The sequence below is a fragment of the Podarcis muralis genome, chromosome 1 (assembly GCF_964188315.1).
Source record: "Podarcis muralis chromosome 1, rPodMur119.hap1.1, whole genome shotgun sequence".
Classification (NCBI taxonomy): domain Eukaryota; kingdom Metazoa; phylum Chordata; class Lepidosauria; order Squamata; family Lacertidae; genus Podarcis; species Podarcis muralis.
In genome coordinates, this window is record NC_135655.1 from 130,127,671 (window position 1) to 130,153,199 (window position 25,529).

Sequence of the window (25,529 nt, forward strand, 5' to 3'; positions counted from 1 at the left end):
CCCCCACTGCAGTGAAATGCAATGCAGTTCTATTTAAATAAGAGGCATTATTCCTACATTTGCAGGGATATGTATGAATTAGCATATGCAAATTTAATGCAAATCTTTACCTTATTTTGTCCTGCTTGTTAACTTTTCCCTTTTTTTGCAGAGCAAAAGTAGTCATTCCATAACTATGAAAAAAAGACACTGATGGTCTGGTCTGGTCTGGTCTGGTCTGGTCTGTATAACCGCATTTTGATCTGCAGATATCAGTACATAGTGGTTTTTCATTTGCTGATTGTCTGCAGAACAGATTGTTTTGAAAGACAAGGAGCAGGGGCTAATAAAAGCTTCCATGGAGAAGCTGCTGCTGGCTTTCTGAACTATGGAAAAAAGTGGATGAAACCCACTATAGCTATAGAAGAGACCCATGTGTCAGAGAGACCCTACAGTCTATATTGCAAAAGAATAGGAAATTAAACTCTCTGGGTGAAATAATTTTAATCCACATTGGTTGTGGGAAATTCAGACTTGGCAGTCATAGCTGTTCTGGATTACCATTCACCTTGTTAGCTAGGGGTGCTGGTGCCATTGGAATGCTCAAGAACAAGCGAACATAGCATGCACTGAAACAAGAAATTAAATTGTAATCACGTTTAGGGGGTCGCGGGTGGCGCTGTGGGTAAAACCTCAGCGCCTAGGACTTGCCGATCGTATGGTCGGCGGTTCAAATCCCCGCGGCGGGGTGAGCTCCCGTCGTTCAGTCCCAGCTCCTGCCCACCTAGCAGTTCGAAAGCACCCCTAAATGCAAGTAGATAAATAGGGACCGCTTTATAGCGGGAAGGTAAACGGCGTTTTCATGTGCTGCGCTGGTGCTGGCTCGCCAGCTGCAGCTTCATGACGCTGGCCACGTGACCCGGAAGTGTCTTCGGACGGCGCCGGCTCACGGGCTCTAGAGCGAGATGAGCACGCAACCCCAGAGTTGGACACAACTGGCCCGTATGGGCAGGGGTACCTTTACCTTTTAAGCTTAGTTTGAATTACAAAAATATTAAAGATCATTAGACAGAAACCTATTATCAGTATACATTCAGGCATTTAAGAACTTAATAGATTCAGGCATTTATAACCCTAATAGATTTGACATGTGGACTTTCTGATTTCAAGTTTTGACAACTTTTGTAACATAGAAACAGATTGTTTTTAGACACAGATTATGTATGGATAAATATAATATTTGGAATCCATTTATAAAAGTATGTCTTGTTAATAATTTTGCATTTAATGGAATAATTACCTGTATACCCATATATTCTATCATATCACAATTTCAATTTTGGGTGTTTTTTTTCTCTTTTTCTTTTATTCTTTCACATTACTCCCTCACTGAAAACTTTTAATAAAAATATAAACCTTACAAGTTTTGATGGCATTGCTGATTCTCATTGTATCAATGTTGTACCGCAGTGGCGTATTGCTATAATTAATCAAAATAATTATTTTACAAACTATACACAATTTCCTGTAGATGATATAAAAGTCCAGCATGCCACATCTTGGTATACACTGCCATCTGGTGATAGTATTTTATGCAGGGTTGCCTTTTAAAATTATTCTCTGTTAACAAGTAGCACTTAAATTAAATAAAATTTGTTTTTTTAAAAAAGGTAATTCAGAGTTTTAAAATTAACCCCCAATAATAGAGAATAAATTCCATAAGAATTGCTTTCTTTTGCATTAATAAAGGTAATTTAGGCTTTTTTGCATGACCTTTTTGAGCTATGTCTTTGTGCATCTCCCACAGCAATAGTGCATTATCAATTCACTGGCACCCAACAGATGAGGGGAAAGCCTTGATTCAGGCACAGAGGATGGCACATTAGGGTAAATGGGCACTACATGAGAAGCCTTAAGTCTCCTGACAACCACCTGCCCACCGAGGGTGGCTCCACCTGTATATATTTTCTTCGTAACTATATCTCTTTGCATATCCTTTTGTATATCCATTGGCTTTATATTTTAAGTTAGGTTCACAGTGACTGGCATTATATTTTAAGTTAGACTTTGCAGGGGGTGTGAGATGTGAGAATGCCATTCTGCTTTCCTTATGGAATATTATGTCAGTTAATAAAGCTTCCTTCTGATACCCAACAGTCTGCCTGCCCTCCATTGATGGAGCTCCAAGGAACATTTTTGCTTGCTTGGTGGTTGCTACTGACCAGATGACAACTAGCCGCCAAGACATATGCCCTGCCCCGCCTCAAAATCCTCTAAAACTCTTTAGAATTGAGTGTGAGCACAGACGCTTCACTTCTAGATTATGTAAGAGACCCAGGGTGTATGCTATGAATTAATTACATTTCAAATACTGGTGGCATTTAGCGTTCAGAAAGATAGCATGCATTGCTGAATAGTTTTTACGTGTGGTTCCTGTGTGCCTATTATTTTATAACCCCTGGGCCATATCCTAGAAACTCTATCCAACCCTGAAAGCGGTACAAAGGATGTTGTTCCAGTTAACATCGGAGTGCAAATCGAAACATATCCTCGAAGCTCCTGGGGAGATAGAAGCAAGGGAAGTGAGATAAAGGAAGGCATGTCAACATCCTGCCCAAGGCCTAGTTGCGAGGCGATAGAAATGTGGCATTTGAGACCATAATTGCAAGGGAGCAGAAAGCCGTAAGGAGCCATACACCAGTTTACCAACCCATGACCTGCAACCGCTCTTGGTGTATGAAGGATGTTTAAGAATGATGTTTTTATAATGTGCTACACCTATAAGAAGAAGAAGAGTTTGGATTTGATATCCCGCCTTTCACTCCCCTTCAGGAGTCTCAAAACAGCTAACGTTCTCCTTTCCCTTTCTTCCCCACAACAAACACTCTGTGAGGTGAGTGGGGCTGAGAGACTTCAAAGAAGTGTGACTGGCCCAAGGTCACCCAGCAGCTGCATGTGGAGGAGCGGAGACGCGAACCCGGTTCCCCAGATTACGTGACTACCGCTCTTAACCACTACACCACACTGGCTCTAAAAAAAGAAACCCTTGTTCTGATGCTCCTGGCGGCAGACCTTCTTTCTTAACCGGCTGGAACAAGCTCCTTAGTTCCCTCCTGGAATTTGCTGGAATTTAATTCATTTCCTTGGCTCCTTCCGCATAGTATATTCATCACCACCCCATTTCCTTTATGACTAAAACGAATCTTACCCTCTTATCAAATTTAATAAATAAAAATAGGGGCAACTGGCTTGCTTCATTTATTGGTTTGCTTTCGCTAGTTTTAGGACGTGGTGTGTGGTTTCTTTGCATTTCCGTGTTGCACTTTTACCCTTGTGAGCCGCCCTGTGGTACACACAAACCCCATATATATAAATGTAAAGGTAAAGGACCCCTGACAGTTGTCCAGTCGCAGACAACTCTGGGGTTGCGGTGCTCATCTCGCTTTACAGGCTGAGGGAACCGGTGTTTGTCCGCAGACAGTTTTTCCGGGTCATATATATATAATATAATTGTTGTTGTTGTTGTTGTTTAGGCATTTAGTCGTGTCCGACTCTTCGTGACCCCCTGGACCAGAGCACGCCAGGCACTCCTGTCTTCCACTGCCTCCCGCAGTTTGGTCAAACTCATGCTGGTAGCTTCGAGAACACTGTCCAACCATCTTGTCCTCTGTCGTCCCCTTCTCCTTGTGCCCTCCATCTTTCCCAACACCAGGGTCTTCTCCAGGGAGTCTTCTCTTCTCATGAGGTGGCCAAAGTATTGGAGCCTCAGCTTCAGGATCTGTCCTTCCAGTGAGCACTCAGGGCTGATTTCCTTCAGAATGGAGAGGTTTGATCTTCTTGCAGTCCATGGGACTCTCAAGAGTCTCCTCCAGCACCAGAATTCAAAAGCATCCATTCTTCAGCAATCGGCCTTCTTTATGGTCCAGCTCTCACTTCCATCCATCACTACTGGGAAGACCATGGCTTTCACTATATGGGCCTTTGTTGGCAAGGTGATGTCTCTGCTTTTTAAGATGCTGTCTGGGATTGTCATTGCTTTTCTCCCAAGAAGCAGGCGTCTTTTCATTTCGTGGCTGCTGTCACCATCTGCAGTGATCACGAAGCCCAAGAAAGTAAAATCTCTCACTGCCTCCATTTCTTCCCCTTCTATTTGCCAGGAGGTGATGGGCCCAGTGGCCATCATCTTCATTTTTTGGATGTTGAGCTTCAGACCATATTTTGCGCTCTCCTCTTTCACCCTCATTAAAAGGTTCTTTAATTCCTCCTCACTTTCTGCCACCAAGGTTGTGTCACCTGAGAATATATAATACTGTAATACAATTCGGATGCTTGGGCCTTCCCACCGTTGGGCGCCTGAAGCACTAGCAGCTTCCTTTATATATTTATATATAAAGGTATACTCACACACACCCTTAAAAAAAAAAAATTAGCCGCTAAAATGAATTTATTGTACTTTCGGGGTTCTGAAGCACCCGCTTCCCGCCATTATCTCTGCGGGGCCTCTGAGGCGATTCTGAGGCGATTCCCCTGCCCCCTCCCCCCCCCTTCGCTTTTCCTTTTCCCGCCGCGCCCTCCCCTTCGGGCGTTTCCGTGAGGGGCGGCTCGGCTCTTTCCGTGCGCCTGAGAGCGGGAGGGGGCGAGCGGGGGGAGACGGAGCGAGGAGAGCCGAGGCAGGCTCGGCGGCGGCGGCGCTTGCTCTGTCTCTCTCTCTCAGAGTTTCCCCCTCCCTCTCTCTCTCTCTCTCTCTCCCTCCCTCCCTCTCTCTCCCTCAGTCGGCCGCTGCCCGCCCGCCCGCCCGCCTGCCTGTCGCCGGGGCTGGGAAAGAGAGCGCGCGCGCGTGTGTGTGTGTGTTATGTGAGTGACGCGGCGGAGGTGTAGTTTGACGCGGTGTGTTACGTGGGGGAGAGAATAAAACTGCGGCGAGAGCCTAGGCGCGAACGAAAGCAGTGACGGAGCAGCCTGCAGCCGGTAAGAGGAGAAAAGCAAAGGAAAGCCAGGAAGGGAAGAGAGAGAGAAAAAAAAAGAGAGAGAGAGAGAGAGAGAGCAGGAGAGGAAAGAACCAAGAGGAGGAGGAGGAGGAAAAAAAACCACAACCAACCCCCGCGCGCGCACACACACACAGGGAGGGGTGCCGGCCGAGGGGCAGCAGGGGCCGGGGCTGAGGCGGGCGGGAGTCGGTGGGACGGAGGGGAGCCCTCGGGCGAGAGAGAGAGAGAGAAGCCAGGCCTGGCCTCGCTCCGCGGGAGGGGCGCCCGCTTCTTCTTCGCCGCCCTTCTTTTTTCCCGTTTTGTTTCTCTCTTTCTCTCCCCCTCCCCTCACTTCTCCGGCCCCATATAATTCGAAATGGAAGCGGGCCTTCTCTCTCCCCACAGATCGCCCCCCTCACGCGACCTGCTGTTCCCGCCTTGCCGAACCCGGCCGCAACCGCCACGAACAAAGAATAATGGCGGATGGAGGCGGCCGGGCAAGGCTGGCGGCGGCGGCGGGAAAGACGGCTCCGCTGCTCCTGCCGCCACTACGCTTCCACCTTGTGGTGGGGGGGCAACATAAGACATCTCCCCCCCGTCCTCTACTGCCGTTGGGGGAGCGGGGGGGGGGGAGAAAGGGCCTCAGGAGAGCTTTCCCCCCCCCATACACTTTTCGTTTTAGTAGGTAGCCCTCCCCGTTGTGGTGGGTCGTCCCCCCCCCCCCCGTGAGGTGCCTAAATTTGGCAAAGGCGCGCAAAAAAATTAAAACCGGATCGCCCCCCTACAACAGGCATTCGTGAGGGATGGGGGGCGGCGGGGGGGGGGGACACGCGGCGCGCGCTTATTTAACAGCCCTACGGAAAATAGGGAAGCTCCCGCCGCCTGCTGCCTCCCTTCTTCCCCAGGCGCCGCGTTGGGGAGCTTTTGCCCCTGGGGCGGGCGAGGTAGACCCGAAGGGTGCGAAGCACACACACACACACACACGTGTTTTATTTTCGTCCCTTTGTGGAGAGCAGACGGTGGTCCCGATGCCTCCCTCTTCCCTGGTTCCTCTCCTCTCTCTCAGCCTCCAGCTAAATATCTCCTGGGTCCCGCAACAGACACATTTTGCTTTCCCGCCCCTCCGTGGGCCAGGCAGTTCCAGATGTTTGAACCCGCAGCCCTTGGGGTCCAACCCGGGTTGCTCTCCACGGCTAGATAGCTGATTTGGCAGGACCGCCCCTTGAAAAAGGAAAAAAAGAACGTTGTTGTTCTATTACGGAAAGCACAGCTTTAAAAGTTGTGCTTGAGCAGTGCTCTTGAGGTTGCAAGGCCTTCCGAGTTCCTTTTTAATAAAAGTATTTTGGATCAAAACTGTATTCCTGAACACTTTGTTTTCCTCTCAGCTCTGTGCCTAGAATGATACAATGAAAGCCTGGGCCCACTGAAAACAAAGTTCCTATCGGCTTTGGGGACACCGGGTTTAATCCTGGCGCCCCAATTCCACTGTTTTGCACTTCATTTGCTCAGTACTGTAATGCATGGCGACTGCTTATGAAGAGAGGTGTATAAATAAAGTTCTTATGGCATTAATAACTATAAGTAGAGTAATACATACATTTTATTACAGCATCTGGTTGCAGGGCACTTGGCAAACTGATGAAGACCAAGGGGTTGGTCATTTAAAATGTGGATTTTGAGCTGGGGTTTGAAGTTTTGAGACATTTGGGTGATACAAATATATGATGCATGACAGAGTAGGCCCAATTGGAATGTCTAAATTTTGCAGCAGTAATCTCCATCCTTATTGGTTTTCAGGGAAATGGACTTGATACTGAAAATACCTTAAATGAGGCTGATATGACTTCATGAAAATGTAGGGAGGCTTGCATCACACTTATATACAGTTGTATATAACATTCTTTCCCATACTGAAAAGTGAATTTCATCGCAGGTGTTGAGTAGCAAGTCTTAATCTAGGTCTCACTGTGATGTTTGCAAGCATTGTCCCTGTTTGCACTCTCTAACATACTTCATACCCAGGCAACCGTATTTCAGTGGCCACCTCATGACTGGTTTTGTTTATTCTATTTCTTCCTTTTTTAAGTACAGAAATTCTGCATGTACTTATTTAGGTTCTTTAGTCTGTATCCAAATGCAACTATTTTGTATCTTGGGGGGGGGGGAGGAATAATATTAACTTGTGTAATCAACAATAAGATCAATTTTTAAAAAAATGCAACCTAGAGTCTTTGTGGGTCTAAAAAACCTAATAGTTATTACAACATACTATTTGTGAGCTAGAACCTACTTACATTAGATGCCATGGACTGTTGCCAGTGATGGAGTGAAAAGTTCATGCAAGTCAGGGCACATGATTTTCAATGAGCCCTTGTAGTTTGGGTCCCTCTGGAACAGAAAAGGATATGATACAGAAGTATAGGAAGCTGCCTTATACAGAGTTAAACCACTGGTGTATCTAGCTCTGTTCTGTCCATGCTTCTTTACAGTTGCTATCAAAGGTTTCAGATGGGGGTTTCCCAATAATTTCAGGGGATTGCAGCTGGGATCTTCTGCATAGAAGGTAGATCCTGTACCCCTGAGCTACAGCTACAGCTCAGTGGAAGGAAGAAGAGAAAACCAAGTGTCCCAATTTGTGTGTGCAGAAGCATTTCCACTAAAGTTAAGTCACCATTGGATGCAACTCATGAAGTGTTACCCTCAATTGACAACTGGATACATACCGGGGGGGGGGGGGGGGGGACACCATATATAAACAGCCATGAAATAAAAGAGGTACAGTCACTGACTCTCTTAAGAAAAACAAACCTTATTTTCTCCTTTCCCTTCACAGTTTATGTCAGTCCCTTAGCGCTAAGGTAGAAATTTGTCAGGAAAATGCTGTGCCAGGTTGTTGTTTTTAAGAAATTAGGCACACAGTGTAACAGTAGGAAGAAACTACTTGTCTGTGTGTCACCAAGAAAGGGGAGTTGGCTGTGGACCCATACATCATACATTTAAAGCAAAGAATCCTGGGAACTGCAGTTTACCAGAGCTAAACTTCCCAGGATCTTTTTTTTTGGGGGGGGGTGCTTTAGCTGTACGGTATATACACAGCCTTAGCTTGTCTTAGCTTTAGACCATGTGGTTCTTCTCTAAAGTAGATCTGTAAAGTATGCATGTCTTGGGGATTATCTTGCATCATTTATATCTAACCTAGCTTTGGTTCCGTTTGTAGGGATGGCTCATATTCTAAGCACCATATACCCAGGATACATTTAGTAACAGTATTCTTCACAATGCAAACCAATTCGTTTGTTTTCCATTCTTCCCTGATGAGATCCATGGAGAACTGGATTGTGTGCTATGTCTAACAAGTATTTGACCCCCTAAACATGCATCTTAAACAATTTCGTTTGCCGGTATGGTAGTAATGTGAAGTCCTTCATATCACCTAGTTCTATACGTATCTCATCACAGAATGACCATTTCTTTGTGCAGTTGCTCATAGTTCTAGTTTTTCATTGGATTTCCCCTTTTGCAAGCCATGAGTTGTCTTAAGTTTATTTTTACTGTAGGAAAACTAGCACTGAAAAGCCTTGGAAGGATAAGGTGGATGGGGAATTATATTCTGGGATATGAGGAATTACTGCAGAAAATGTGAACCGGTGTTATATTGCATCATTTCCCCTAGTGTTGCAGCAGGACTGTAATGGACCACTGGGTTTTCTCATAAATGAATGGAGCTCTTTTCACATCTTACATTTATTTTGTCACATATTATGTTGCTGGTTAACACTTTTGCTTTCTGTGCAATATCAATGTGAAGTAATTATTAAATGTAGCACTTTAGTCATGCACAGCAATAGTTGTTCAACCTCTTGCTGGAAAACCTGATTTACGCACCCTTTGACTGCCTTATCTCCTAGTCTGGATTTCCAAGGTGTCTTAAAGGACTTCAGGGATCCCTTCTTTTGACTCATGCCACTTCCTACAAATCCCACTTCATGTCTTGACAAATCCAGAATCCTTCCAAGGCACCCTTTTCAGTTTGGAATCAATCCATATTTGATGCACAATCCTAGTATAGTTCCATCTTTCTCCTCTTAACCTAAGGTGAACAAAAAGGGGGTATTGCACTACTGGTGTGATCCCCTTGTGGGTTGCTGAAGAGAACTATAGTTCAGTGGTTTTCTGCCTTCCAGAAAAAGTTTCCGTATTGATCTGTCTGCTGCCTTACAGAAGATTCTGGGACATTGGAGGGTGTAATGTCTGTTCCTGTGAGATTCCAAACACACCTGTTAAGCTTCATGGTTGCCCTGCATAAATGGAATACACCCTAGATTTCGTGTTTTTCTCAAGCTTCCCCCCCCCCCAGCATTTTTGCCTGTAAGACCACCCCTCCTTCTATTCCACAGCTTGGCATACAGATAATCTTGTTTATACAATAATGTATATGCAGCCTGCCGCTGTGAGCAAAAATCTGAATGGGACCCTTTATCCAGCACTGAATTCTGATCTACATAACAGGACAACGCAGTAGCTTTTTCAGATCAGGTTGGAATGATGAAGGAAATGAGGGAGCATAGACCCAATCAGGGCTATTCAGCTCACCTTTATCTTGGATGGTGGTGGGAAGGAGGTTTCACCTGCCTCAGTATCTTACTGGTTCCTGAAATTGTGAATATTCCTTCCAACTGTCCCACAATTTGAGCACCACTACTCTGTTGCAGTATAACACTAAAGGAAGATTAGTAATGCAGATTAATGCAGATTAAGATGTCTTTCAGGAAATATGCTTTGCTGAACTTGTTGAGAAATGCTTTGAGATTCCAAGAATTCTTAGGGTTCCCTGAAACATCAGTCAAAATCACTGCTCTTGTCAGTTCTTTTTAGTAGGGCTTACAGTTCTCCATACTGTAATCAAGCTTATCTAATTGCATGTCTAAGCCTGTAATCTTATGATCACTTGGAAGTAAGCCTTATTAGATTCAGACTTGTTTCTCTGTAAAATGTACCTAGGACCATACATGTCAGAGTGAAAGTAGTCACACTCGTTTCCAAATAACTTCAGTTAGACTTACCTTCATTTGGGAGAAAAGGAAGAGCCATTATCTATTGCTGTTTATTCATCAATGGCCTTCTGGCATTCACTATATATTTTGAAGTATCTACAGATAAATTATTCCTTCAACCTTCACTTAAAATTACAGTGAATGTGAGCATCTTAATTTGTACGGTATATTTTGTGCCCTAGTTTTCAAGTTCCTGCAGACAACTGAGCTGGCATACTACAATAAAATGAATGCTGGAATTCTGAATGAATTAGCTTTCTGCATACCTGAAAAACAGCACATATTTTCCACTTAGCTTGCAGTTTCAGTATACGTAGGTTTTCATACGTGATGTCGAGGAAAGAAAGATACTTGCCCCATGACAAACTTTTCTTTTTATGACTTCCCCACTATACCTGCATATTCATCTTCATTCGGTTTTCTCAGTCTATTTTCTTTTAGCCAGCAACTTGTGAAGAACTGAGTTTTAAGTTGCTCATGTTTTCATTGGCTATATTATATTCTATAGTGATCACCACTATAAAAGCAAGTAGGAAACGTCTGTAAATGGTTTAGCAACTTGTGCAACATCATTTTGCTTCCTCTGCATAATCTCATGTTCTTGTACACACAAATGCAACATTGAGTGAGCTGCACGATCGTGATAGTTGCTCCATAGCAAATACCATGATTCTGGGGGCGTTTTCTTCATCCTCCTTAGAACAGTGTTGAGGAACCTTTCTCACCCCAAGTGCCACATGCCCTCATGGACTGCCGCCATCCATGGGCAAAACTCAAAAGAGGTTTCTACACAAACACCACCACCCATGTTTTCACATGGCACCTTCCAGCCAGGCAAAAGTACCGAAAGAGGGCTAGACTGAGCTGGTGACAGGTATGGCCTGGAGAGAATCTTGAGGGTATTCTAGAGAGGCCTGCATCTGCCCCCTTGGCCTGAATTCTGCATCCCTGCTTTAAGAGCATGAAAATTGCTTCTTTCCAATGACTGGGATTGCCCAGGGCCCACATTTGGGTATATGAGCATGTGTGCAGGAATGCCAACAAAATCTTGGAAGAAGCATAGCTCCTGTTCCAAGTCGTAGCCTATATCTGAGAATGCACGCTTCTTCAGAACCAACGGTTGTATTGCAAACATGAAATAAATGTGATCACGTTGCTATTTTGCATGTTTTAATAATGTACAGTATTTATGTTTGGGGGAGTATCACTTAGATGGGAGTAGATGCCAAGCTACAGCTAGTAGGTGTTCAACCCTGCAATAATTCTACTGCTCTTGTTTATTCCAAGAGGAATACATCTGTTTCATAATGAAAATACTTTTCCTCAGAAATAATGGAAACAGTTTTACCTGGTTTCTAATATTTATGTAGGATACATTAAATTCATATTTTCACCACCTTTAGAGCTGCAAACTTTCAATAACATGAAAGCTGGAGTACTAATTGTCTCAACAGCCCTGAAATGCTATCAGGCACTGAATTTGGCTGGCGAAACATTTGATGCTCATCCAGGCCTAGTGTCTGAGGTCCTCTAAGGGTAACCGATAGTAGATCCTTAGCTAAGTAGGAAGGACTCTTTAAGGAGTAGGCTCGTGTGTTACTGAAAGGCAGAAGGCTTACGCATTCCTTGCTTCTAATCTGATGTACAGGGGGGCAGCTACCAAGTTTATTCCTAAGTAACTGAAAGCCTCCTCCTAAGTAGTGGCTAGAATTGAATAACCTCCCTCCAGTATAACTTAGGGGAGCTAGAAATTAGTTAATCCTCTCTTTAGCATACATAAGGATAGTTTTGTCCTTTGTGTTTCCTTGAACAGTTGAATATTAAATATGCTATAGAGGGAGAAAACCTCCCCTGACAAAGTAAGTGTTTTGCACCCAACTTAATTTTGTTGTTGACAGCAGCATCCTGTCTTGCAAATATTAGCTTGCAGAGGAGGAGCACCAAACCTGTGTTAATACCAATCATACCATTACAATTCTTTAAGAACTGATTAAATGGATTTTCATAGTCTTTGAAATTATTAATATGTCTAAGTCTTGCTTGAATGTAGAACAAATAAAATGCAGAGGCAGCATTCAAATAGTTTTTAAGTATGTACGTGCTTTGTTGGGGAATATTTCAGAGTTTTCTGGGATTTTCCTACTTCTGTCCCATCCCAGTCCTACTAATTAGGCTTTCAGTTCCTTTTTTCATTTGACCCCTTTAAGTCAGGCATTTTACCCATGTCTGGGGCTCAAAGTTGCTTTGCCAGTCTTTTCCTAGTGTCCCAAGTCCTGTTCAAACAATCCTTAACTCTCCTTCGGTGCATCGCAGGCACAAGTATCTACACACCTCTTTATTACAGATTTACACAAATTTACATTTATTAATGGAACCATAAAACTTGTAGCAAATAATGCAGCCAGGTGTAAATCACTTTAAAATTCTTTTGATTTAAATTTGAGAGTTAAGCACATGGTGACAAATAATTGCATCTCTGAAGCATACCTTTTAATTACACCACACCCTGCATTGGCAATAGGAAGACAGTTGCATACACAGCAGATTTTTTTAGTAACAACAAAGTCATTCCACTGTGATGCCGAAGATTGTTAAGAGCATGCATGCAAGCTACTGATTTGATTTCTCCACTGTGTACCACTTTGCTAACTGACCAGTTTGAAAAAGGGTGTGTGTGGTTTTTCAGTCATGTTCAAGGAATGCTTATCTCATTGGCCTTGCACATGGACCATGTTAACTACTCTTGTTGAATTTGGAAATTTGATACAGCAAAGAGCGATACTAGTAGCACACAGTAACATTTGTCAATGAATTTCACTTAGATAACTATGCCAGTATTACGTAGGGTTGTCATATTTCAAAAGGACACCCGTAAGTTGTTGAGTTTTTTTAAAAGGAAATTAAGATCCAGCACAAAGTGCTGCCTTTCTGAAATTCCACGTATGGCACCCCTAGCATTACAGAACAGATACCAACTCTTAGGCAAGATTGGCAGTTTCGAAGTTTTTAGCTTTGTTAACTAAATGCAAGTAAAGCAAAGTATATTAAATCACTGTCTGGGGCATCAGCGTTTACCCCAATGCAAATTACCCTAATCTGCAGTTTTAATCTGAAATCTTAGGTGCAGTACTGCATCCAGAGCTCAGAAACTGCTCACACTAATGAAATTCCCTGTTGCAAAATGCACCTAGAACAGTGGGAGTATCAAATACTGCCGTGATGCTTGGACAGACATCAGAGGAAGTGCATTCCCTTTTCACAATGAACTGCTGCATTCAAATCCCAAAGCGGAGGAATATTAATCAGTGACTCCACCCAGGATTGGGTGCAAAGTTGCCCCAAGTGGCTTACGGAATAATGCTGCAAGTTTTTATTATGGAACACTGCAAAGGCTTTTCCTGTTCTCCATGGTTTTTCCTGTTGCTTTAATTAGAACTGTATTCTTCATAGAAGGGGCTACTGACAAAATACATTTCCCTCACGTCCTGAAGTCAGGTACGAATAAAGGGTGCACTACTGGACATTTATGGATTTGAATTCCAGTAGTAAAATTACTGACAGAATGACTTTATGCTACCATGGGTGACCTTGATAAAAACAGGAGAAAAGCATGTTTCTCAAAGAGGGATTGCAGTCTTATCACTAATAATGTCTGCAAGCAAAACAGTAATAGATCATACACTGTTAAGAGCTTTGACATCTAGATAGCAGCTTCCCCTTGGCTGGCTTCCAGAGCAATCCTATGTTTGCTTACTTAGGAATAAGTCCCATTGAGTTCATAGGGTCTTAGGTCCAAACAAGTGTGCATAGGATTACATCCTCAGTTGTGTTAGATTTAAACAGGAAGTGGTTCATAAGAGAAGAGAGGCACACAAGTGAGCAGCTTCAGCATCACAATCATACTGTGCTAACCACATACTGTGGATATTGTGATCAGTATTCAGAATCTCCCAAGTGCGGATATTACTGGTCACAAAGGGTTACCAGCACAGTGTTTGAGTAACAATGAAAGCAAATCGACAGTAAACTGAAATCTGGGGTGAATGTAATTAGAACCCAAACCTGTTCCTAGCTGGCCAATTCCCTCTCTCAATTCCTGTCAACTGACCAAAGTTCCCACTACCACCCAATTATCTTATGCCCTTTTCAGCCTCCCCCTCCCCCTCCCTTTTTAACATTCTATACTCCTAATGGATTTCCTTCCCCTACCCTCAAAGCTCAAACTCAAAATATGGTTCATTACACCAGTTTTGGGCTATGCTGCCCTTGATAGTTCCTGGCCTGCCTTCTGGACTGGCAGTGATCAGCACAGAAACTGATGCTGCCTGTGTGTGATTTATGGGTCTGTTTTGCATTCAGAGAAATCTCTGTCTGGAAACAAGATTAAACAGTATGTCAGAAGAGTAATAATGTGATGAACACTCCTTTAGCTTGTAGTGTATCACTGAAGGAGGATGTGAATGTTTCCGCCTGTACTCTGAACCTTAGAGGTGGGGAAGATTAAAGAGAAATTATTTATATTTATTACTTTCCAATTCATCCATTAACCAGAATGGCTACTAACTTCTCATCAGGCTTGTAATCCAGTCATCTCATCTGCTCTTGGCCGGATTGAGACAGCAATTCTAGGTCTTCATCTTGCTTTTAATAATCAACAGTATAAACTAGGACCATGGTGCACCATCAAGTTCCGTATTTTTTGCACCATAACACTCACTTTTTTCCTCCTAGAAAGTAAGGGGAAATGTCTGTGCGTGTTATGGAGCGAATGCCTGCGGGTGGCGGGGGGGATCTGCTGCAGTCGTGAGCAGAGGATCCATGGTTCCCCTTCCTTCCCTCTTCCATGGTTACAAAGCATGGATCTACATGGATCCTCAGGATTTTTGCATTGGGCTACTCCAAACTCACTGTCAGATCACGTGTCTGTGGCCACAGCATGAACCACAAAAATCATATATCCACTATTTCGTTTAGAATTCCCCCCCCCCCCCTGTTTTCCTCCTCTAAAAACTATGTGCGTGTTATGGTCTGGTGCGTGTTATAGAGCGAAAAATACGGTACCTATCAAAATGATGGCAGTGTGCTGCTAATGAGTAACCACGCTAGGATTATAAAACTGATTTATGAAAGTCAGTTCCCAACATTCTGTTCCACTTAAGTGTCACCAAGGGATGAATCCAGGTTCAAGGTGTGCAGATAGGAACAAGTTTTAATAATAGTTGGGGATACCAGCCCCCTATCCTAATGTTCATGAATGTACCCTGACCATCTTCCACATAATAGCTATTGTTCATTCCACAGGGACAGGTAAAGTTCTGCCATTGACATCCTGTAGCACTGCCTATTGCCCCTGATATTGGCTACAGCCAAGAAGATGAGGGGGAGCAATGTTTCTCCTGAGGTTCTGAGGGTAGGATGGCTTTTCCAGTGCTTTCCCCCACAGGAGACAAGTGGGAGTGGGGGTGAAGCAAAGCTGAACATTGTTTCCTTCCCCACCCAAATCCTGAACACAAGTCCTGGTTGGATATGGGGGTAGTTTTTCCTCTTTGGCTTTCTTTGGTTGGTTAGTTTTCGTTTGGGGGAACGGCCAGGTTGGGAAAAGATGTGTCATGGGCAGTTGCCTCGGTGATGAATGGGAGATGAAGAGTGGGGCTGGAATTATTTATCCTTCCCTGATCCTCTTCCACTGGGTAGTCAAAGAGGAAAGTGGTGACTCTGTCATACTTTAGCACAGGAATGGGGAACCTGTGCTCCCCCCCCCCCCCCGGGGTTTCCAAATCTTATCTTTATGCGCCCCCTTGCCCAGATTGTCCGGAGTTTTGGGCTGGGTTGTCATCAATATGCTGATGACACCCAGCTTTATCTGTTGATGGACGGCCGCCCTGACTTGGCCCTGGACACACTGACCAGATGCTTGGAAGCTGTGGCTGGATGGCTGCGTGGGAGCCGGTTGAAGTTAAATCCTTCAAAGACAGAGGTCCTCTGGCTGGGTTGGGACGACATGGGGTTGGGGGGGGGCAACTCCCCTTGAGGGGGCTCAATTAGTGCCGGCGCCTTCTGTCAAGAGGTTGGGTGTAACCTTCGACACCTCCCTTTCCATGAAGGCGCAGGTTGCAGCCACAGCAAAGGTGGCATTTTTCCATCTCCGCTATATCAAGCAGTTGGTCCCTTACCTTTCTCGCCCTGATCTGCCCACATTGATCAATGCAACTGTCACCTCCAGGCTTGATTATTGTAACTCGCTCTATCCGGGGTTGCCCTTGAAGCTGACCCAGAAACTCCAGTGGGTGCAGAATGCCGCGGCGAGGCTCCTTACGGGGTCCTTGCCGCAGGACCATATTCATCCAATGCTTTACCAGCTGCACTGGCTCCTGGTGGAGTACAGGGTCAGGTTTAAGGTGCTGGTTTTGACCTTTAAAGCCTTATGCGGCCTAGGACCCTCGTACCTATGGGACCGCCTCTCCTGGTATGCCCCGCGGAGGACCTTAAGGTCCACAAATAACAACACTTTGGAGGTCCCGAGCTGCAAGGTGGTTAAATTGGTCTCAACTAGGGCCAGGGCCCTTTCAGTACTGGCCCCGACTTGGTGGAACGCTCTGTCACAAGAGACCAGGGCCTTGCGGGATTTGACATCTTTCCGCAGGGCCTGCGAGACCGAGCTGTTCCGCCTGGCCTTTGGTTTGGACTCAGTCTGACCCTTATGTTTCCCTCCCCTTATGGTTTTGATTTATGGGCTACTACTAAAATGAGGCTGCATTTAAAATTTTATTTTAACCCGTATTTTAATTAACTGTTTTTTTTTCTTTTTCTTTTACGTTTTATTGTAATTTTATTGGTGTTAGCTGCCCTGAGCCTGGTTCTGGCCAGGGAGAGCAGGGTATAAATTATTATTATTATCATTATTATTATTATTATCAACCCCAGCCAGCATGACCAATTGTCAGGGGTTATGGGAGGAATAGTCTGGCAATATCTGGAAAGCCACATTTTTTTTAAAAAAAAAAACACACCTTTATTTTAGTTAGATAATGCATATATTACAGTAATACAAATTACCAGGCACATTTGGGTTTTAATTTCTTACCAGACTTTTAATAGTCTGTGCATAGAAGTTATTTTTCCAAAATGTTTGCCACATCAGTTCTAACATGGCCACCTACATCAGATCCCTTCTTAAGTGCATCATCTCCCAGTTCTTCACTTGGCTGCTCTGTAACCAGCTCTTAATCTTGGTTTCAAATCCTAGCTAAGGAGTGAACCTTGTTTTAACCCAGATATAACACTGCATTATATTTAAGGGCAACCTTGGAAACAACACTGAGCTTCTGAATGTCAGGAGGAAGGCTTCGTCAATGCCTTCTTACCTTTTGCATTCGCTGCAGGCCAAATCTGACAGGTGAGCAGGGCTGCTCACCTGGCAGCCACCTGACATCACAATTGTGTCATCTAACCCATTTTTCTTTGTTGGTGAGATTTTAAATCAAACTGGGCAAAGGCTTAGCACTTTGCAAGCACCAAGGACCAGCTGGTGGTTGGTGCTTGCAAAGCTGTGTATCTTTGCAAGCACTGCCATGATGGCTGTTCTTGCAAAGGCAGAAAGTTTTTCAGGCTCCAGCAATCAGCCTGTCATTGGCATTTGCAAAATGCTACGGGCACTTGTGAGCACCACCGACTAGGTGCAAACTCTGCTTTCAGCAGGGAGCCACATTTCTACTTGACCCGTCCCTGGTGTCAAATATGGCCAGGTGGGCATGGCTTGCTGGAAACAGTCTTGTTGGTCCAATGGGGAGACCTGGCAGGTTCAGTTAAACCTTCAGGGGCCTCACACCTTGTTTAGAGACACAGAGAGATCATATCTGCTGTGGGAAGTTGTCCACCATAGAATGGCAACCCAGCTTCGTGGGTTGTCAATAGTTTTTCTTACTAAGAAAAAAACATAGCATGGCTTACCTACATAGCAACCAGGAAGTAGACAAACTAAAGATGAGAGAATCCAGAGACACAGTAGCTGGAGGAAAAGGGCAGGGCAGAGCACAAGTGTAATGGAAAAAGAGATAAGGAAAGAGGGATAGGAAAGGAGAAGGGTCTGATAAAGTGAGATCTGTGGGGAAAGCTAGCATGGCCTACAGAAATGAGAATTTTATACGTATTGTTGGCAGGAAGAGGAGAGGGGAGAGTGGTGAGCAGACAGGGAAGGCGAAGCAAGTGAGAGCTGATAGAGGTTAAGATACCGGAGAAAGTAGGGGCCTAAGGAAACAGTTGGTGATAAAACGATAGTCGGCGGGGTGGGCAAGTAGGAGATGCATGTGAAGCAAACAACATATAAGGCCTAGGGGATTTTTACAGCCTTTGAGGCTCCAGTACCTTTTCCCTGCGAGGGATGGAAAAGTATGCTTTTGCCCATCACAACAGAAAAACCACGTTGGTGTAATTCTTCTGTGCAACTGCCAGAGGCACAGAGGCATTCTCAGCGCTTGGATCTTAAAACCCCAAAGGGGCAGCCATCCTCTGACGCAGGGGAGACCAAGTGAGTGAGCAGAATTTCACAGATGTAGCTGAACTATTTATCATTAGGAAAGAGATTCAAAAATAAAAATCTGCCCATATCATAACTATACAGTTCTGGTTGCCACACCTCAAAAAGTGGAGCTGGAAAAGTTGCATCGCCTCAAAATTTTGGAAGGGTCAAATCCTGTGCCTCTTGCATAATGCCAACCTAGAAATATGAAATAAGCTGAAATGAAGTGATGGCAACAAACAACTTCCCCACAATATTTTTCCCCCTGCATTTTTTCTCTCCCTCATTATCAGAGAATTGGGGGAAAATGAGCAATAACATATTCCAAATAATTTCAGAAGTAAAATGTTCTACTGTTGATGCACATCATGCAGTAAAAAGTGTGTTAAACATATTTCAGGGTTTCCTTTTCTCATTAACATTTTTAGAACTTGCCTTGCCCAAGAATGTGTGGTTTCGAAATTCAGTTCTTGCGTTACAAAGGTAAGAACCATGTATTTGACTCTGGTGATCTGTCCTTAGTCTCTTGATCCAAGTGCAAATCAAAATTTATTTTAATTTATGAATTCACAGCCCACTTTTCAACCAACATTCTTAAACAAAATATAAGAATTACAAAATTAAAAAGTTAAAAAATAAACCATTAAGAAAATTACTGTTGCAATTTCCTCTTCAGCACAAATCATACTTTGCCATGGCATCTAAATTAGAAAACTATTTAAACTATGGTTTCCATTTCTGGTTTGGAGGGATTAATGAATCATTGCATGGCCTTCCTAGTTTGCATTAAAAGTGAGGCAGTATGCAGGACAGGGGAGCACGGTTTGGAGGTTTTCTGAAAAAGCCAGTGACAGCCTTTGCAAAAGATAACCAGACAAGGATTCAGAGTACATAGGCAGACTTGGTGAAAGGATACTCAGGGACTTAAATAGCTTTTTCTGTTCTAAGCACTTCATAGGGACGGAAGGTCAGGTTACACCAAGAGAAGGGTGGGCACAGGCAGGAATACATCCTTGGGGTGTTTTCATAATCCTTTGCAACCATGAGGGCTGAAAACATCTCTTATATGCAAGTTGAGTTTCTGAGATTTAAACAAGAGAATCAAAGATTTCCTCAACCCAGTGGATCATGTTCCCATTCACAGCCAGGTGGACTGGAGGTGGCCATCTGTGTGAGAGCAAGTTGAAGGAGCAGACATCATTCAGGAAAGTAAATCAAATGCCTTAGTTTGTATATTAATACTTGTGCGGCAGTCATTTCACTTTTACATTTCAGGTGCAGTGCTAATACAAACACACAAAGTGAAATTCATATTGTATAAAGAATGCTTTGTGATCTATACGTTAGCCTAAGAGATAGATACATGGGGGGGGGGGGACATTCTCTTTTCCTTCATAAAAGTTGTTTTTATTTGAGGGACATGTTCTTCATTGTTCACGTAGGTGGAGCTTACAATCAAATAATAAGGTAGTATCAAGAAACTATAACACCGCCAGCAATATGCACTTTTTAATGTACTTTTCAACAAATTTCCTTGGTTAGCTGCTGATCACCTCAAATCTCAACACACTTTCAGTGAAAATGCTTCTTGCTAACTGGCAGAGATGTTTCTGACACCATTTCTCCCTCCCAAGTTTGATTTCACTTTTATTTCAGGGGGAAACACTCTTAACATCTGGTTACAAGACCCACTCATCTTTCCTACAATGGCTAATGTGCACAGTGAAATTCTGTTGTTTGTAGTGGACTAATGTACAGCTAGATCACAAACCTTTAGGTTTGCTAAATATTAAAAACAGTTCATCAAAACCACTTCCTATCTAATCCTGTGGTTCATTGATCATTTCATTTAATTTTGGGGTCCATCAGATATTGCATTAAGGTGGATGCTGTGAAAGGAGGCAAGCGCTTGTTAGGGATAGCCAACCAGTCATAGAGAATCATCGTTTCAATTGTAAAGCTCAGGCCAGAAAGGCTTAAGCTGGCATTAGCTGTAACTCAAACTTTCCAGATATATTTTTGCCATATATGCTGTAAAATATTTTGGTACTTAACATTACTTCACTCTTTATTATGACCAGCCATGTTAAGTGTTCTGCTTTTGGGGAAACAATCTTAAACACACTTACTAGGGAGTAAACGTTGCTGGGTGTATTTCTGAGTAAAAGTGCAGAGTTGTATTACAGCAGGAACTGCCCATCTTTTTGGGTGCTGTGAACTCATCTGGAAACCTGATAAACTTGGGTTCACCAAACACACATACAACCTAACACATTCACTCCCCAACCGTGATGTGTGATGTTTTCAGTGGCTAGGAGTTGCAGCTGAAGAGGTGAGGGTTAACCCTTCCCCAGCTGTGACCATCCCTGAAATAGCCCCCCCCCCCCACCCTCCTGCACCACAATTAGCTTTGAGAAGAGCCTTCTGTGGGCTATAATAGATGGCTCCCCTGCCATATATATATATATATCTGCACTGCGGCAAAGGACCGAGTGAGGAAGAAAGGCCTTGGCAGGTGTATATTCCCCCGTTGGATGCTGGGTTGGCAGTCCCTGTGCTATTGTTTGTACTTCCCGATTAGTTTGCATTATTTGCGACAAGAACTGTAATCATTGTTACTTTATGTCAAAAGCAATCATTATGTAAATGAAAGGGAACTTACAGCATAACATAAAATTTCTGGCAGATAATCAGGAATTTATTGTGCAATACAAATTCTGTAATTGAAACTGAAATATGGCAAGAAGTACACCTGCCCTGTAATAGTAATGCAAATCATTACCGTTACAGGTAACTAAATGACCATGGAATCTGGCGCAGAGAACCAACAGAGTGGCGATGCAGCTGTTACAGAGGCAGAAAACCAACAAATGACAGTACAGGCCCAGCCACAAATCGCAACGTTAGCGCAGGTACAAAGTTGTTCTCGACTGATCTGTTGTGTCCTTAAGCAAATGTTTATAAGAGTAACTTTAACATCTCTTACAGAATCTAAAAGGTTTAAAGGTTGTTATGATTTGTTACAACTATTGCAGCCAAGAAACACTGAGGTGCCACAAAAGAGATTCATGGTTTTTTTACCTCTACACGCATCCCTGTCTCTCTTCCCTTCGTGGTAGACCACAATTAAACCTGGAAGTCTCCTGCTTCATCCAAAAGAGAAAACTGTGTTTATTCACTACAGAACAAGCTAAACACAGCTTGTTCCAAAGCTGGCAACTGTAAGTTTCTCAGTTTGGATAGAACAGGAAACCATTATTCATTGGCAGCTTCTGAATTTAATTGCTGCATAACACAAAGGGAGATGAGAAGGAGCTGCATGCTTGAGCAAAAAGCTTGATCTTAAGCAGCCTTTAATTAACGTATGCTTTGGTTGGAGAACAAAAAAGATCCTATTTAAAACCACCAGTATCAACTAAATCAGGTTTTTTATAAACAAATCCAACTTATTAATAGAATTATGAATTTGTTATTACACAGCTGTGTAATAACTGTGGTTTGCTGTTAACAAAGCTGTGGTTTGTTAACTGTGAGTTGTCTCACAGATGCCCCAACAAACTGTGGTTTGTTTCATTAATGTTTGGTTTCTTTGCCATCAGTTCTTTCATTGGGCTTTTGTAGCTTAATAAGCATTAGATAGGTGGCCAAAAAAACATGGTTAAGGAAGGTTCCTGGGTTTGCACCTAACAGCAAGCCATAGTTAATATAAGTCAAGGCTCATAAGTCAGTAATAAGTTGTTCCTCCAGATAGTGGCTTCTTGTCAGTAAATAAATCATAGTTAAGCCACTGGACAGGGTTCAGACACTCAAAACAAACCATGGTTTAATGAAAAATAATTTAGTGCACTATTTGTTAGTACATAAATTCCCATTATACATGGGAGTGCCTCTGAAGAAGGTTCAGAAATTTCAGCTGGTGCAGAATTCAGCAGCCAGGTTGCTCACTGAGCACATAACACTGATCCTGTCCCAACTGCAGTGGCTGCCAATTAGTTTCCAGGCCTAAGTGCTGGTTTTGACCTGTAAAACCTTCAGTGGTTCAGGGCCGCAATACTTCAAGGGCCGTCTCTCCCCGTATGAATTGACCCAGACTCTGCGATCATCATCTAAGGCCCTTCTTTGTATTCCTCCGCAAGAGGTCCACAAGGGGGCAACACAAGAATGGGCCTTTTCTGCGGAGGCTCCCCATTTGTGGAATGCTCTCCCCAGGAAGGCTCACCTGGCGCCTTCATTACCTATCTTTAGGTGTCAGACAGGTATTGCTTTTGTTTGTTACTTCGTTATGTATTTTTATATTGTAAACTGCCCTGTGATCCTCGGAAGAAGGGTTGTATGGAAAATAAATAAATATTAATATGAAATCTGTAATCATGTCAGTTCATTATTTGTCATAAATACTTAAGATGAAAAAAGTGAAAGAGGTGTATAAAGTAAGTGTAGTCATTTATTCTTCATTAGTATCTTCGAAGAAAAGAAAATACGATATGATTGTTATAAAAAAATTTGTCAACCCTTGTGACATCCTGATTCTTGTGTTTGAAAAGATTTGTTAACTCTAAAAAGGTAAAGGTACCCCTGCCCGTACGGGCCAGTCTTGCCAGACTCTGGGGTTGTGCGCCCATCTCACTCAAGAGGCCAGGGGCCAGCGCTGTCCGGAGACACTTCCGGGTCACGTGGCCAGCGTGACATCGCTGCTCTGGCGAGCCAGAGCCGCACACGGAAACGCCGTTTACCTTCCCGCTAGTAAGCGGTCCCTATTTATCTACTTGCACCCGGGAGTGCTTTCGAACTGCTAGGTTGGCAGGCGCTGGGACCGAACAACGGGAGCGCACCCCACCGCGGGGATTTGAACCGCCGACCTTTCGATCGGCAAGCCCTAGGCGCTGAGGCTTTTACCCACAGCGCCACCCGCGTCCCTTAAATCTATTAGTACATAAAAGAGAGGAATGAAGGATTTAAGACATTAGTTCTGTGGTTTTACCATAATGATTCCTACTTTCTTTCCTAGGTATCTATGGCAGCAGCTCACGCAACATCTTCTGCTCCCACCGTGACCTTAGTACAGCTGCCTAATGGGCAAACAGTTCAAGTCCATGGTGTTATCCAGGCTGCCCAGCCCTCGGTTATTCAGTCCCCACAAGTCCAGACAGTTCAGGTACGTGAAAATGCCTTTCAAATAACCATGTTATTTCCTGAAAAACAGAAACATTGCCTAAACTGTTGTATCCTGAGCTTTATTATCAGCATGCACCGTTTTAAGCTTCTGCAAAGAAATTCTAAACAATACCAATTTGCCTTTGCCATTTCATAGTTTATAGTTCATGCTATGCAAGATGAAAAAATGACTTCAAAACTGCCATGTTCAGGACAGGACTAAAAAGTTCAAACAGGCTCTCTCTCTCTCCATTTCCATCTCTTCCGTTTAAAGTCGCTGCACTCTCGTTTTTGTTCTTTTCCACCTCCACTGATACAGCAACAAAAATTTGGTTTCTACTGGACATAGGCATGGTCTGGCCTGAGCCACAACTGTATTTCTTGAGATAACGATTATAGCGAGAAAAGGCTGCTTGCTGAAGGATACCCGGAAGCTGTTTGGTTAGCCTTGTAAAGGAGATGTTGAAAATGTATGTATGAGGGGAAAGAGTGTTCAGGGTAGACTCCAGCTTAGTTCCAAGGAGCATCTAATCTGGCCCATCCGAATGACCATGAAAAACCCTAAAGCCTAGCCAGTGAAGGACGCAAGGCGTTGGTGGAGCACCTGCAGTGACAGCACTGCAGGTTTAACAGAGATGGGAACAGCAAACCGATCTCTATGAGGATGTCTTCTGACTTGGCAAGACCCACATCTTTCATGGAAGGGAGCAGGGAGCATGTATAGCCAGCACAGGCAGCATTTCAGACCTGGGAGGCATCAGCTGAGGAGGATTCCCCTGTGGGTCAGTTATGGGGCCTGGCTTTATAACTCCTCCTTTTCATATCTGAAGCCTTCCAAGGGTAAGGGGGCAGCTGGAAAATAAACACACTCTAAGTTTTCATTCTGAAGCAGTCCACCATATCAGAAGAATAGCATTTTATTTAGTTTCTGCTGAAAAGGGATGTGTGTTTAGGTGACTGGAAGACCTGCACATACATAGGTGTTTTCTTGAAAGAGGTGTTCATATTCTGACGTGAATCAATAACCGATTTAGAACAGCTAGTGTATCCTCTACAGCAGAAAGCAGCTGCCCACCCTTGGTTTAGAATAAAAGACTTAAGAAGTTCATTATGCTGCTTAATTAGGGGTATTTAATATGGTTCTTTCCCTAAGCGGGTTCCAGAGTACAGTGGTGCCTCGCAAGACGAAAAGAATCCGTTCCGCGATTCTCTTCGTCTAGCGGTTTTTTCGTCTTGCGATGCAACCCTATTAGCGGCTAAGCGGATTAGCGCTATTAGCGGTTTAGCGGCTATTAAAGGCTTAGCGGCTTAGCTGCTAAAAGGCTATTAGTGGCTTAGCGCCTTTGAAAAAGGGGGGGAAGCGGGGGAGAAATGGCGAGACTCGCCCATAGGGAAATTCGTCTTGCGAAGCACATCGCAAACAGAAAACCCTTTCGTCTAGCGGGTTTTCCGTCTTGCGAGGCATTCGTCTTGCGGGGCACCACTGTACTCTCAAAATCATTTGCTATTAAGCATGGCTATAGGAGGGGACGCGGGTGGCGCTGTCGGTAAAACCTCAGTGCCTAGGACTTGCCGATCGTATGGTCGGCGGTTCGAATCCCCGCGGCGGGGTGAGCTCCCGTCGTTCGGTCCCAGCTCCTGCCCACCCAGCAGTTCGAAAGCACCCCTAAGTGCAAGTAGATAAATAGGTACCGCTTTATAGCGGGAAGGTAACGGCGTTTCCGTGCGCTGCGCTGGTGCTGGCTTGCCAGAGCAGCTTCATCACGCTGGCCACGTGACCCGGAAGTGTCTCCAGACAGCGCTGGCTCCCGGCCTCTTAAGCGAGATGAGCACGCAACCCCAGAGTCAGTCACGACT

At 44.0% G+C, this 25,529-nt stretch overlaps 1 protein-coding gene across 6 annotated transcripts in view; it reads left to right on the top strand.

Moving 5' to 3' along the window:
* Nucleotides 1-4,775: 4,775 nt before the first annotated feature.
* The window catches only part of CREB1 (cAMP responsive element binding protein 1), a 35,211-nt gene continuing 14,457 nt past the window's right edge, over nucleotides 4,776-25,529 (top strand). Inside the window, exons 1-5 of one of the 6 annotated variants that reach the window (XM_077918383.1) lie at nucleotides 4,777-4,947; nucleotides 18,947-19,001; nucleotides 19,663-19,727; nucleotides 21,309-21,430; nucleotides 23,527-23,673. In XM_077918383.1, coding sequence (XP_077774509.1) covers nucleotides 21,317-21,430; nucleotides 23,527-23,673 — 261 coding nt within the window. In that variant the 5' untranslated portion in view covers nucleotides 4,777-4,947; nucleotides 18,947-19,001; nucleotides 19,663-19,727; nucleotides 21,309-21,316. Of the gene's footprint in view, nucleotides 4,948-18,946; nucleotides 19,002-19,662; nucleotides 19,728-21,305; nucleotides 21,431-23,526; nucleotides 23,674-25,529 lie in introns of all 6 variants that reach the window. The other 5 variants (XM_077918377.1, XM_077918379.1, XM_077918374.1 and 2 more) reach the window with 5 other exon arrangements.